Source organism: Orcinus orca, chromosome 12 (genome assembly GCF_937001465.1).
Source record: "Orcinus orca chromosome 12, mOrcOrc1.1, whole genome shotgun sequence".
In the NCBI taxonomy this organism is placed as follows: Eukaryota; Metazoa; Chordata; class Mammalia; order Artiodactyla; family Delphinidae; genus Orcinus; species Orcinus orca.
The window spans coordinates 20,960,540-20,975,267 of NC_064570.1; the positions used below are offsets into that span (position 1 = coordinate 20,960,540).

Below are 14,728 nucleotides of genomic sequence, written 5' to 3' on the forward strand. Positions count from 1 at the left end.
CTTCAGCTTCCAAAGGGATCTGCCGCCTTTAATTCTGTCACTTTTTCTCTTCCTCCTGCCTCAACCCTCTCATGTCTTTTCTTTTTCCTTATCCAGGTCAGGTTCTATGCATCACTCCAGTGCATCCACCCTCAACTCCTTAACTCTCTCTCCCTCTGTCGTACTCATTAAAACTCAGCTCTACTTATTCCATATCTACCCCTGTGTAGCTAAATGTGACTAGAAACACACACACACACACACACACACACACACACACACAATGTCAAATGCTCTCGCTTTTGGCTTTAAAGCAAACCCGTGTATCCTGGATCCCATCCCAGATTATCCACTCAAGGATATTGTTCTAGCAATTCTCCCCGTTTGCTCCTCATCTTCAATTTCCCCTCTTTGTTAGATCCTTTCCTATCAGCATAAAAACCTGTTTCGGTTTTTTTCATCTTGAACTCTTTCCATCCTACTTAGATCTCCAGCTACTTTCCCATTTCTCTACTTTCCTTTATAGTAGAACATCTTGAAAGAATGTTTTTTACTTGCTATCTCCAGTTTCTTGCTCCAGTTTTCCTCTTTTTTTAAAAAAACTTATTTATTTATTTATGTATATTTTTGGCTGTGTTGGGTCTTCGTTGCTGCACGCGGATTTCTCTAGTTGCGGTGAGTGGGGGCTACTCTTCGCTGCAGTGCACAGGCTTCTCATTGCGGTGCTTCTCCTGCTGCGGAGCACAGGCTCTAGGCACGCGGGCTTCAGTAGTTGTGGCGCACAGGCTCTAGAGTGCAGGCTCAGTAGTTGTGGCGCACAGACTTAGTTGCTCCACTGCACGTGGGATCTTCCTGGACCAGGGCTTGAACCCTTGTCCCCTGCATTGGCAGGAGGGCTCCCAACCACTGCACCACCAGGGAAGCCCTCCAGTTTCCCTCTTAAACTCACTCTGGTCAGACTTCCACCCCACACTCTATAAAATCACTGTTATCCAGGTCCACAGGAACCTCTCCCTCACTGGGTCAGTCGCGGTCCCTATCATCTGAGCTTACTGTCAGCATTTGCCCCAGGTGATGGCTGTCTCTGTCTTCACTGTGCCTGTTGGCCATTCCTTCTTAGTCTCCTTTGCTGGTTCCACCTCAAGTCCCCGACCACTAAACCTTGAAGTGCCCTGAGGCTCAGCCCTTGGACTTCTATTCTTTATCTTAATTCCCCAGGTGATCTCATCTATTTTCAGGGCTTTAAATGCCATACTGATGACCTCTGCAGTGCAATCATCTTTTTTAAACTCCAGACTCATATATTCAACTTCCTAGTCAGTGTCTCCACTTAAAAATAAAGCATCTTAAACCTGTTGTGTCCAAAACTTAGGTCCTTAAAATTTTGCTCTAAATTAGTTCCACCCACAGTCTCCCCCATCTCAGTTAATGGCAGCTTCATGCTTTTAGGTGCTTGTCAGGCCCAAAACCTTGGAGTCCTTAACTTCCCTTTCTTTTACATCCCACAGCCAATCCATCAGTAAATTCATCATATCTTTGAAATATATCTGGAATCTGACCACTTCTCATCCTCTCTGTGGCAACCCTCTTCCTGTTAGTCTCCATCGTTTCCCCCGTGGATTATTTCAGTAGCTTCTTGTCTGATCTATTTCCATCTGTGCTCCTTTAATCTATCTGCTACAAAACCTTTTAAATAATAAGTCAGGTTACGACACTCCCATGCTCAAATTCTTCCAGCGGCTTCCAGTCTTAGAGAAAAATTCAAGACTTACAAAGGCTTATAAGGTCCTATAAAAACGAGCACCTTGTCTCTGTGATCTCATTGGCTATCATGCTATCCTTCACTTCCTCTCCTTCAGTCACTCTGCCCTCCTTGCTGTTCTATCAACAGGCCAAGCATACTGCTGCATTGGGACTCTGTGCTTGCTGTTCTCTTCCTCTGCTCACGTGGTTCTCCCTCACATCCTTCAGGTCTCCTCAACGCCACCTCCTCAAAGAGGTCTTCCTTGACTATTCTATTTATTTTTATTTTTTTGCATGTAGACTTTCTTCTTTATTGCTGTACACCCAGAACTTAAAAGAGTTCCAGGTATATTGTAGTCACAAATAGATAATTTTTGAATAAATGAACACATTTTAAAATTTAGGGGTCAGGTAATTTCCAGCAATGCCATTGGTTTAAGAAATTAAAACTGCTTCAGATTACCAAATGTGAGAGTGATTATGATTTCTAACATGGCTCAAAATAATTTTTTAAAATTTGAAGTTTGTCTCCAAATCAGTAAGGAATCAGTCTAGAGAATCAGAAGGTCTATGATTTTTTCTGTTTTCTTCATCACTGATTTACCTTGAGAACAAGTTGTCTATTCCTTTTAAGAAAGTAAGTTTAGTGAAGATTTAAATTAATGTGACAGAATGTACAGATATTTAATTTGAGGTTAGTATAAACACAGAGGACCCAAAGAATCCCCTAACAATCCTCTGATCTTCTTTTTTCTTTTTTAACATCTTTATTGGGGTATAATTGCTTTACAATGGTGTGTTAGTTTCTGCTTTATAACAAAGTGAATCAGTTATACATATACATATATCCCCATATCTCTTCCCTCTTGCATCTCCCTCCCTCCCACCCTCCCTATCCCACCCCTCTAGGTGGTCACAAAGCACCGAGCTGATCTCCCTGTGCTATGCCTGATCTCCCTGTGCTATGCGGCTGCTTCCCAGTAGCTATGGATTTTACATTTGGTAGTGTATATATGTCCATGCCACTCTCTCACTTTGTCACAGCTGACCCTTCCCCCTCCCTGTGTCCTCAAATCCATTCTCTAGTAGATCTGCGTCTTTATTCCCGTCTTGCCCCTAGGTTCTTCATGACCTTTTTTTTTTTAGATTCCATATATATGTGTTAGCATACGGTATTTGTTTTTCTCTTTCTGACTTACTTCACTCTGTATGACAGTCTCTAGTTCCGTCCACCTCACTACAAATAACTCAATTTCATTTCTTTCTATGGCTGATTAATATTCCGTTGTATATATATGCCACATCTTCTTTATCCATTCATCTGTCAATGGACACTTAGGTTGCTTCCATGTCCTAGCTATTGTAAACAGAGCTGCAATGAACATTGTGGTACATGACTCTTTTTGAATTATGGTTTTCTCAGGGTATATGCCCAGTAGTGGGATTGCTGGGTCGTATGGTAGTTCTATTTGTAGTTTTTTAAGGAACCTCCATACTGTTCTCCATAGTGGCTGTATCCATTTACATTCCCACCAACAGTGTATGAGGGTCCCCTTTTCTCCACACCCTCTCCAGTATTTATTGTTTGTAGATTTTTTGATGATGGCCTTTCTGACTGGTGTGAGTTGACATCGTATGGTAGTTTTGATTTCCATTTCTCTAATGATTAATGATGTTGAGCATTCTTTCATGTGTTTGTTGGCAATCTGTATATCTTCTTTGGAGAAATGTCTATTTAGGTCTTCTGCCCATTTTTGGATTGGGTTGTTTCTTTTTTTGATATTGAGCTGCATGAGCTGCTTGTAAATTCTGGAGATCAATCCTTTGTCAGTTGTTTCATTTGCAAATATTTTCTTCCATTCTGACGGTTGTCTTTTCGTCTTGTTTATGGTTTCCTTTGCTGTGCAAGAGCTTTGAAGTTTTAGGTCCCATTTGTTTATTTTTGTTTTTATTTCCATTTCTCTGGGAGGTGGGTCAAAAAGGATCTTGCTGTGAATTATGTCATAGTGTGTTCTGCCTACGTTTTCATCTAAGAGTTTGATAGTGTCTGGCCTTACATTTAGGTCTTTAATCCCTTTGAGTTTATTTTTGTTTATGGTGTTAGGGAGTGTTCTAATTTCATTCTTTTACATGTAGCTGTCCAGTTTTCCCAGCACCACTTATTGAAGAGGCTGTCTTTTCTCCATTTTATATTCTTGCCTCCTTTATCAAAGATAAGGTGACCATATGTGCGTGGGTTTATCTCTGGGCTTTCAATCCTGTTCCATTGATCTATATTTCTGTTTTTGTGCCAGTACCATACTGTCTTGATTACTGTAGCTTTGTAGTATAGTCTGAAGTCAGGGAGCCTGATTCCTCCAGCTCTGCTTTTCTTTCTCAAGATTGCTTTGGCTATTCGGGGTCTTTTGTGTTTCCATACAAATTGCGAAATTTTTCATTCTAGTTCTGTGAAAAATGCCAGTGGTAGTTTGACAGGGATTACATTGAATCTGTAGATTGCTTTGGGTAGTATAGTCATTTTCACAGTGTTGATTCTTCCAATCCAAGAACATGGTATATCTCTCCATCATCTTTAATTTCTTTCATCAGTGTCTTATAATATTCTGCATACAGGTCTTTTGTCTCCTTAGGTAGGTTTATTCCTAGGTGTTTTATTCTTTTTCTTGCAATGGTAAATGGGAGTGTTTTCTTAATTTCACTTTCAGATTTTTCATCATTAGTGTATAAGAATGCAAGAGATTTCTGTGCATTAATTTTGTATCCTGCTACTTTACCAAATTCATTGATTAGCTCTAGTAGTTTTCTGGTAGCATCTTTAGGATTCTCTATGTATAGTATCATGTCATCTGCAAACAGTGACAGCTTTACTTCTTCTTTTCCGATTTGGATGCCTTTTCTTTCTCTTCTCTGATTGCTGTGGCTAAAACTTCCAAAACTATGTTGAATAATAGTGGTGAGAGTGGGCAACCTTGTCTTGTTCCTGATCTTAGTGGAAATGGTTTCAGTTTTTCACCTTTGAGGATGATGTTGGCTGTGGGTTTGTCATATATGGTCTTTATTATGTTGAGGTAAGTTCCTTCTATGTGTACTTTGTAGAGGGTCTTTATAATAAATGGTTGTTGAATTTTTCCCAAAGCTTTCTCTGCATCTACTGAGATGATCATATGGTTTTTTCTCCTTCAGTTTGTTAATATGGTGTATCACATTGATTGATTTGCATATATTGAAGAATCCTTGCATTCCTGGGATAAACCCCACTTGATCATGGTGTTTGATCCTTTTAATGTGCTGTTGGATTCTGTTTGCTAGTATTTTGTTGAGGATTTTTGCATCTATGTTCACCAGTGATATTGGTCTGTAGTTTTCTTTTTTGACTATTTTATTTAAAAGAACACCTAGATCCCTTTTTGCCAACGTAGTGTTGACCTAAAATAGACTGCCAGTTATTTCTCCAGCAAAAGTGGGTTTATTTGCGATCAGCAAGGAATTGTAATTTGGGGTCTGCAAACATGGCAAGCCACATGTAAGTCCCTGCACAGCAAGGGAAGGAGAACTCTTTTACTGGGGGGAAAAGGAAGCTGGGAAAGCTATAGTAAATGAAGAGTCCATGGCTTTTCATTGGCTGAGTTGTTGCCAGGTAATAAGAGGAGCCTTCCTACTTCATGTGGGCTCTGCTATTGTTGCAGGGCATGGGAGCTCCCCTCTCTGGTCTCCTGACTCTATTTTAATTGAGCTTCCTGTTTATCAATTTTCACACAGGCATGCTCTATTCTTCTTACTGGGCTTCAGTTTTCTCCATAACATTTAATCATCATCTGACATACATTTTTTTGCTCATTCTAATTTTCTCCACTACATGTAAGCTCCATGAGGACAGGGACTGTGTTCAATGCTATGTCTCCAGCTCTGAAACAGTGATTAACATTTTAAGATGTCAATAAATATTTGTCAAATAATTGAGTGAAAAAATGAATGAATTCTGTTTTCTTTGTCTAGACCTTACTCTTCTCACCTTTTCCCTTTTGCTCACATTCATCCTTTAAGTCTCAGATTAAATGTCATTTTCTTGCTCATGGTATAACGTAAAAACATGCCTTTGTTATAATCTTTCAACTTCCTCTTCTTTCATAGTGCTTATAAAAATTCACCCTTCTATATTATTTGTGTGATTATTTGATGTCTCTCTCCCTCACTCTAGTCTAAGCTTTACAAGAACAAGAACTAAGTGTGTTTTGTTTTCTATTGTATCCTTAACACCAAGCACGGTACTGGGCCCAGCATTGACAGATACATACCTGTTGAATGAAGGAGTATGAAGATTTGATCATCAGGTGGAAAGCCATCTATTCTTGCATCTTATGCTCTTTGCTCACATTCCCCCACCTGTTTCCAGCTCCATGAGAAAAGTCTGATGAAGAAGAGTAGTACTAGAAAAATCTCGGTTCCAAGAACTTCCTTTTAGCACTGGGGAAGTGGGGAAGACAGGTGCTGTGATAATTGTGATTTATAATAAGAAATATATATTTGGTCTTTTTCTGTTTCTGGCACAGAGCTCCTAAAACTCTTGGAATTTCCTAAGCGATGAGAGCCATAAAGGTGTCTTTTGTTATGTCAGTGAGGTGATTTTGGACACTACCAAAGGATGAGGGCTGGTTGCCAGGAGACCCGACCATGTTATTAGAGGGTTGGAACTTTCAGTCCCACCCATGGCCTCCAGGGAGGGGTGAGAGGGTGGAGGTTGAACCAATCATCAGTGGTCATTAATTTAATTAATAATGACTAATGAAGCCTCCATAAAAATCCCAAGGATGAGGTTTAGAGAACTTCTGGATTGGTGGAGGTACAGGGAGAGTGGAGCACCTGGAGAGGGCATGGAAGCTCCCTGCCCCTTCCCACATACCTTGCCCTGTGCATCTCTTCCATCTGGCTGTTCCTGAGATATATCCTTTTATAATAGACCTGTAATACAGGAAGTAAAATGTTTCTGTAAATTCTGTGAGCTGCTCTAGAAAATTAGTTGAACTCAAGGAGGGGGTCGTAGGAAGCTCCAATCTATAGCCTGTGGGTCAGAAGCCCAGGTGACAATCTGGACTTGTGACTGGTGTCTGAATTTGGGGAGGGGGCAGTCTTGTAGGACTAAACCCTTAACCTGTAGAATCTGACACTATATCTGGGTAGATGGTGTCAGAATTGAGTTGAATTGTAGGACACCCAGTTAGTGTCCGAGAATTGCTTGGTGGTGTGGGGAACTTCTCCCCACTCCACACACATACACGGGAATTGGGATCAGAACCCTTCTGGTGCTTTTTATGCTACCATCGGGCTAGTTTTCCTTCACTCTATTAATAAAAACATTGGTAAATATTTCCTGAATGGAAGTATCTCTGTAAAATAATTCTAGACCTGACCCATAAATAATGAGAAATATTACTATGCTTTTATTCCCTTTTAACCAGGTACACGTCCAAACCTAAAAACAAATTGGTCTATGCCATGTTTCTCAAATGGCCCACATCAGGACAGCTGTTTCTTGGTCAGCCCAAAGCTACTCTGGGGGCAACAGAGGTAAGAGGGAATTTTGTCTTTATTGTTCCTTTAACTTGCTGCCTAGAATAACCTGATGAAGACATAACTTTTAACTTCAGGGTGAGCCTTATATGTGTTCCTCTTATACCTCATAAGAGTAATTTAAAAATGGACTTCATCAATGGCAATGTTTGGCAAAAACCTTTGAAAGTTTTCTTTCATTTCCCAGAAAACCAAACCTATAAAACGGCTATATTATCTCCATGCGTATCAATTAAAATATCTTCTTCACAGTCATTCTATGTTGTTCAGGCTCACTGCATGCATCCAAAATGAATCTTTTCGTAAAACTGGAGTCCAGATTCTTCCCCTGACATCCCACCCCAGAACACATCTGAATAACTATAAGATGTCATGGCCCTACCATTTCAAGTTCACAAAAAACTGGGGGAAAATTAAAGGTTAATCTCACAGTTTTAACCATCAGCTCTGGCATCGAGTTCACTTTGATATATTTTATAGATTATTTTTAAGAAACTGAAAATTTTCTGGGATATGAATTGTCCAAATGCTTTTCCTTGCATCATTTTTCCATATTTCATTTCTAACACTTATGGCCAATCAGGCAGAAAAGGAGATGAGTTCAGATCTGATGTTTAATTACAGCTTAGTGTCCTGGGCATGACATTATCTTTTTATTTTATTTATGTTCTCTTTGGCTGCCATCAATAGTGTTATTTGAAAGTTCACGGGTTTTGTTTTTATGTTACTCTACATGATAAGCAAAGTTTTCTGGTTCAAAATAACCACAGATATATAGAAAACTACTTATTGAAATTCACCTTGTATAAGATGAAGAATATAGAACAGTTACAGTAATAATTGATCACACTTAGGTATTGTTGATTAGTGGAGGTTATTGGAACATCTTGGGGGGAATGGTGGCTGGATAAGGAAGCTGAGCCTTTCTTCAAACATTCTGTGTGAGAACTGGGCAGGCCTTAGTTGTGCAGATTGGTTTGAGAATAATTTTCTCTACTCTGACACTATTCAATCTTTACAATTCTTCCCCAAATCCTGCACACTTTTAAGAGTAATATGGGAGCAAGACAGATGTATACACTCATTTTAAAACAGCTTGTAATCCACTAAATAAAAGTAAAAAATGAATCTTCTGTCCGCATTGCTTTTTAAGAGATATCAACCACTCCTTCCGAATAAAGTGAGGGAGTCAGAGATACACTTGGAGACATTTGTGTGTATGTTTTTAATTTCAGGTTGAACTACTGGGACATGGACAGCCACTTCAATGGACTCCTTTGGAGCAAAATGGCATCATGGTAGAACTGCCTCAGCTAACTGTTCATCAGATGCCCTGTAAGTGGGGCTGGGCTCTAGCACTAACTAATGTGACCTGATTTGCAGTAGAGTGCTTCCTGATGCAGTTATATCTAAGACTAGAATGTATCAGGTTTCTATAATTGTAGCACACAGAGAAAGCAAATGTAAAATTGGCCCAGAATTTCCTAAATTACTCACATAACTGGTTTAACTCTCCAGTGCACTTTGCTATTGACGTCCCTTCACACTGAATTTATTTCCACGTGTGATTCAGAGGTGGGGATTTTGTTTCAGAGTAGTGAGGAATTGGTGGTGTTAAGGACTGAGTTGTGTCTTCTGCCAAATTCACATGTTGAAGCCCTAAGCCCCAATGTGATTGTATTTGGAGATTTTAAAGAAGTAACTAAGGTTAAATGAAGTCATAAGAGTGGGACCTTAATCCAATATGACTGGAGTCCTTATAAGAAGAGGAAGAGCACGGATGCAAGCATATGGAGGAAAGACCATGTAAGGATGCAGTGAGAAGGTAGCCATCTGCAAGCCAAGGACAGAGGCCTCAAGAGAAACCAAACCTGCTGACACCTTGATCTTTCAGCCTTCAGAACTGTGAGAAAATAAATTACTGTTGTTTAAGCCATCCTATATGTGGTATTTATTATGGCAACCCTAGCCGACTAATAGAGGTTCATAGGTATATAATAAATTTGGCTTAATATTTTATTTCCAATGCTTACAGTAATTTTCTTTTTATAAAAAAAATTTGTCTTTTTTTCCCTCTTGGTAATAAAACTGATATGTTCACTATAGATATTTAAAATTATACAGAAATGCTTAAAGGCAAAATCACTGTTAAGATCACCACTACTAATATTTTAGTATGTATTCTTCCACGTTTTTCTTTGGCAGGGGGAGGTGAGTGTGTGGGATTGGAGGTATGGGCCTATTTTTGTGGGTGGGCTAATTTGAGGACCAATTTAAATTAACAAATTTACTTCCTGTATATGCTTTTAAGCAAACTGAAGTTGAACAGCTAGCTGAAAATTAGGAAGTCTATTCAGATCTTCCCTAAGAATGAAGCAAAAATAATACTGATGTAAATTTAAAGAAACACTGATTAAAGAACTCACTCCCCTTAACAAAAGATGTTCCACATGGCTAGATCTTTATTTGAAGTGCTACAGGCTTCATTTTGTCATATCAATCAAATGTGGACATCTCATTGTTCCCTATAAATGCTTCAAGTAGACAGGGAAATAAAATACTATTCATATTTATTTTCTAAAATCATCTTGAAGTTGAAAATCTTAAAAAAAATTATTCATTGCTGAAGTTTCTACAACTATCAAAATTTTGAAACCATGCCAAAGTATTTACATGAATAAGTACTTTAAGAGTTCTAAATCCCAAGTAACATTTTATTAGAGGTCCAAAGACAGATTTACATGATCCCAAACACTAGACTAAGGAAAAACAAAAAAAGGAAAAAATCCCTCAAACCCAAATAAACAGGGTTAGAAGAATCTTAACATAAAAGTGAGGTCATGTTTGTTTGAAGAAAGTTTTTTTTTTTTTGCGGTACACGGGCTTCTCACTGTTGTGGCCTCTCCCGTTGCGGAGCACAGACTCTCAACCACTGCGCCACCAGGGAAGCCCTGAAGAAAGTATTTTTGAGACTAAAAACCTGTCAATCATTTAAATTCCTACCCTGTCCATCTTGACCTTTACAAATAGAGGGAAAATGGAACTATTTAAGCAAATTATAGTTAGGTATAGGGTTTAGTTAATGGGTAGCTGTGAGGGAGCTAAATGATAAAATACAGCTCAGCATTCAGAGGTGCTGATAAAATGCTTTGCTAATAACCAGACATTATATATGAAACAGAATGAGACACCAAATTTAAGTTTATTTAAGGTATATCTTGCTTATATGTGAAATATACTATAAGTGGGACTCATAACAAGCATTTTAAAATATTCCATCAAATTCTTAGCATTATCATTGGTATGGAGGGCAGGAATTATAGTAAGGATAATTAAAAACCAGAGCTCTTATTACCTATTTTAGCCAATAGTCCTTAACCCCCCAAGCAATTGTGCCTTTTCCCAGAGTTACTAAATAGGCACAAAATTGACTTGTTTTGAATTTCAGTAACTTTGGATTTTTCTTTAATGATGAGAAATATTGAAGGCAAGCAAAGCTAGATTATTAGACTGAATGATTTAGACATTGATATCATTTAAAATATGGATATCACTTTAATAAGACTCTCATTTTCTTATGAGTGCCACATTGAAGCAACACAATTACTTTAAAAGGTCAGGCTAATCAAATAAATATGAATTAGGACAATAGAAAACAAGACAGATGTTTTGCCTTCTGTTCATTTCAATTTTGTAAGTAAAAGACCTGGTTAGATGAAAACCTTCCTAACTTGCAAAAAAATAAATAATTGTTCATATCAGATTTTTATATATATACAGTAACCAACACATTTATGCAAGTTTGAAGGAGAAAGTAGACGCTGTTTTAAGTAATCTCCATTTACCCAACTCACTAGATTAACGGATGCTCTCCATTTTCTTGGAAAAGCATACTGATTGACGCCCAGGCAAGCTGCAGGCTTTCAGTTAGTAGGCTTCTGTCTGGCACATGCTTCACCTTGATTTTCACTTGCTGCAATATATGTTTACCAAGGGTTAGTTGAGTTCGTTACTGTTATGGATTGAATAGTGTTCCCCAATAATTCACGTCTACCCAAAAGCTCAGAATATGATCTTGGAAGTAGTGTCTCTGCAGATGCAATTAAAGTAAATATTGAAGTAAGATCATACTGGATGCAGGGGTCACAAGCATGTAAAAGATGACCATATGGAGACAGAAGCAGAGACTACGCTGCTACAAAGCCAAGGAATTCTTGGGGCCACCAGAAGCTGGAAGAGTCAAGGAAGGACTGGAGGGATTCTTCCTGAGAGTCTTCAGAGGGAGCATGGCCCTGCTGACACCTTAATTTTGGATTTCTAAGCACCAGAATGGTGAGAGAATAAATTTCTATTGTTTAAGCCACACAGTTAGTGGTAATTTGTTATGGCAGTTCTAGGAAACTACTATAGTTACCAAACTGATTATGCCAGTAGAACTTTTTATCATGTTGCATAAGCAGATGAAATGAGTGTGAACAGTTATAGTTTCTGTGAAAACCAAGTTGAATACTTTGGAAAAACTAGATAAACATATGTTGCCTTTTTTTTTTTTCCAATTTAAATGTACTGGTTAATTAATTGTGGGTAAAACAGTTGTAAAAGGACTTCCCTGGTGGCACAGTTGTTAAGAATCCACCTGTCAATGCAGGGAACACAGGTTTGATTCCTGGTCTGGGAAGATCCCACATGCCATGGAGCAACTAAGCCCGTGTGCCACAACTACTGAGCCTGCGCTCTAGAGCCCGCGAGTCACAACTACTGAAGCCCGCACGCCTAAAGCCCGTGCTCTGCAACAAGAGAAGCCACTGCAAAGAGAAGCCCGCGCCCTGCAATGAAGAGTAGCCCCCGCTCGCCACAACTAGAGAAAGCCTGCGCGCAGCAACGAAGACCCAACGCAGCCAAAAAAAAAAAAAAAAAGTTGTAAAAGACTGAAGGGAAATATAGTAAAAATCTACAAGAATTCTGTACCCCTGGTTTACAACTATATAATGTAATACATGTGATCTGTATAAGAAAGACAATTAGAGAACCCTTAGAAGCAGATCTACACTGAAAAGGTAGAAAAGACATGGGTCCTACATTCAATAACTGGCAAATAAAGATTATTTATATTTTAAGTTAAAATATCTAAGAATACATGTGTTATTTTTTAAATGATACCCTGCTTTAAATGACTTCTTGGATTAACCAAACAACTAAGGGTCCCAGATAAAAGGGCTCCTACTGTACAATTAGAAGACAAATTTATAATGTCTAAGTCCAATTAGCTTTAAATACATGTGGTTTTTACCTTGTCATCTCTAAAACTGCTACAACTCTACAGAGGTAGATGATTCCAGGTGATAATTTTCAGATGATCAGCTTTCTATCCTTAACAAGGCTGCACCTGTTCATTCTCAAAATTTCCTTGGATGAAATCCTGCGTTAATATTGCTGGAAGAGATGCATGCCCTATTACACACACATTTACTAATTTTCCAAAATATAGTTTTTCCACCACCCTATTAGAAATAACATCATTATATTCTGTCAAATTTTGAAAAGAAGCATTTGCTCTCCTCTCCACTTTTACATCTGTTTTTTCTGTTTTTTTTGTTTTGTTTTTTGTTTTTTTAAAAAAATATTCTAGGCATAGATTCCCTAGTGGTTGGCTTCAGGCCTAACCTGGCCTTAGAAGAGACTTCACAATTCATTTTCTACCTTCTACTATTTAGATATATGTTATATGTTAGAGAAATAAAACAACATAAAATGATGCTACTGAAAATATTCTTATGCTACTGAAAATATATCTAATATAATGACGATCATGATTCATTTATTTCTGCTCTAATTACCCATATAAAGAACTATAGATTTACTAGAACAATGAATTATTTCTTTTCAGAAGGAAATGCTATTTATTTTTTCTAAACAAATAAGTTAAAAGAAAGCAACAATTACCAGTTAAAATGAAACTTGAAAACTAGTGTAATCTCCAAAAATAACAGCAAAAATGCTATGGGACAAATAAATTAATAGTTGTAAAGTATTAACTCAATAAAACCATATTTTACTAAAATACTTTATTGCAATAAGATTCACTGTTCAAAATCAATACAAAGTTATTAAAATTATTTACAAAAAATGAATGAAACTATGTACAGTAGTTAATCATAGCTGTGAGTAAACGGCATCAACACAATTTTTGCCCCTAAATCAATATGTAGTTTCCTAAGGATTGTTAACAACAGTAAAGAAAAAAATTGCTGATCATAGTTGTTCCCTATTTTTTTCTGGCCGTGCCATGCGGCATGCAAAATCTTAGTTCCCCCGACCAGGGATCAGGGATTGAACCCGTTCCCCCTGCAGGAGAAGCAGGGAGTTTTAACCACTGGACTGCCAGGGAAGTCCAGATCACAGTTGCTAAATTAACTGATTTCTCTAAAAAAACGAAGTCCTCAATCAGGTATATTTAAGACAAATAACTTATCCCTTTGAATACTAACTGGAAGTCTGATTCACTCCTGTATACTGTAGTCCAGAGAACTTAATGATTAAATAGCATTATTTTCCAGACTTCACACCTACTTCCCAAACAGATTTTACCTCAGTATTAATGTCAAAGTATACTGAATTTCCTATTATATAAAAGAAGTATCTACATTAATCAGTTTGGAACTAATATCCATGGTGTAACAAATTATTAACAATTCTGACATTTGCCCTGTGTACACTCAGATATGCCCACAAAAACCAGTTTGTTGATGACTTTAAAAAAATATATTAAGATGCCAAATAAATCTATTTTATTATGAAATGAAGACTTTGATTATGAATATATTTTTATTAGACATTTCAGTACCAAATCATTACCCTCTATATAGTTGATTTATTCAGTGTATTTTTTAAAGCAAATGAATTCCACTGTAGTTCTTCCTGAAGGAAAAAATCATTTCTCCAGTTGTTGAGGAGTACTAAAGGCCTCATACACATTAGCAGCGAAGTCTTTCACTTGCTCCATCATTAACAGATCCTAGCAAAGACGACAATAAAACATTACAGTTTATAAAAAGAACAGATAATCAGAATTCATTTCTGTAATCAAGCAACAAAGTTAGCTCTAAGTTTTGTGGCATTAAGGCCAAAAAGAAAACCATTTAATGAAAGAAGTAGTTTTTCTTATAATAAATTCCTGGAGATGTTTATTGTTTAAGTTCTTACGTGAGAGATAGTGGATATGATAAGTATTCAAGTGTGGCTTAGAGAAGACGACCCAAAATAGTCTTCAAATGGATTTCTGTGTGTGTCAAGTGCTAGAAGAGTATCTGTTGAATAAATGATTACAACACTATACAAGTCTAAAGGTACTTTTGCTGGAAGCTGACATGACATGATTGAGGTATATTACTTTCTAACATAGAATATATGTAGTATATCATCTATTACATATACACAC

At 37.6% G+C, this 14,728-nt stretch overlaps 2 protein-coding genes and 1 long non-coding RNA gene across 14 annotated transcripts in view; 1 reads left to right on the top strand and 2 right to left on the bottom strand.

The window, feature by feature from the left end:
• The window catches only part of FUCA2 (alpha-L-fucosidase 2), a 60,643-nt gene that overhangs the window by 12,447 nt on the left and 33,468 nt on the right, over positions 1-14,728 (top strand). For 5 of the 8 annotated variants that reach the window (XR_004476886.2, XR_004476872.2, XR_007470661.1 and 2 more), the window contains exons 6-7: positions 7,179-7,287; positions 8,526-8,625. Coding sequence is in view for 4 of the 8 variants with exons in the window: in XM_033405900.2 (XP_033261791.1) it covers positions 7,179-7,287; positions 8,526-8,625 (209 nt within the window). In the remaining 4 variants the exon portion in view is untranslated. Of the gene's footprint in view, positions 1-7,178; positions 7,288-8,525; positions 9,227-11,430; positions 11,545-14,728 lie in introns of those variants that run through there. The other 3 variants (XM_033405908.2, XR_007470662.1, XM_004263754.3) reach the window with 3 other exon arrangements.
• LOC117196621 (uncharacterized) lies at positions 2,677-13,112 on the bottom strand. Of its 4 annotated transcripts, none has more exons than XR_007470682.1 (4): positions 12,581-13,112; positions 11,145-11,263; positions 6,623-6,681; positions 2,677-6,186 (listed from the first exon to the last, which is right to left on the bottom strand). It is a non-coding gene; the product is annotated as an uncharacterized LOC117196621 (long non-coding RNA). The 4 variants fall into 4 exon arrangements; XR_007470681.1 differs by lacking the exon at positions 12,581-13,112 and having other exon boundaries at positions 2,677-5,628; positions 6,018-6,186; positions 11,145-11,459; XR_004476895.2 differs by lacking the exon at positions 11,145-11,263 and having other exon boundaries at positions 12,581-13,107.
• Positions 14,081-14,728, bottom strand: part of PEX3 (peroxisomal biogenesis factor 3) — a 35,848-nt gene continuing 35,200 nt past the window's right edge. For both annotated transcript variants that reach the window (XM_033405913.2, XM_004263755.4), the window contains exon 12: positions 14,081-14,305. In XM_033405913.2, the coding sequence (XP_033261804.1) occupies positions 14,222-14,305 (84 nt within the window). In that variant the 3' untranslated portion in view covers positions 14,081-14,221. The remainder of the gene's footprint in view (positions 14,306-14,728) is intronic.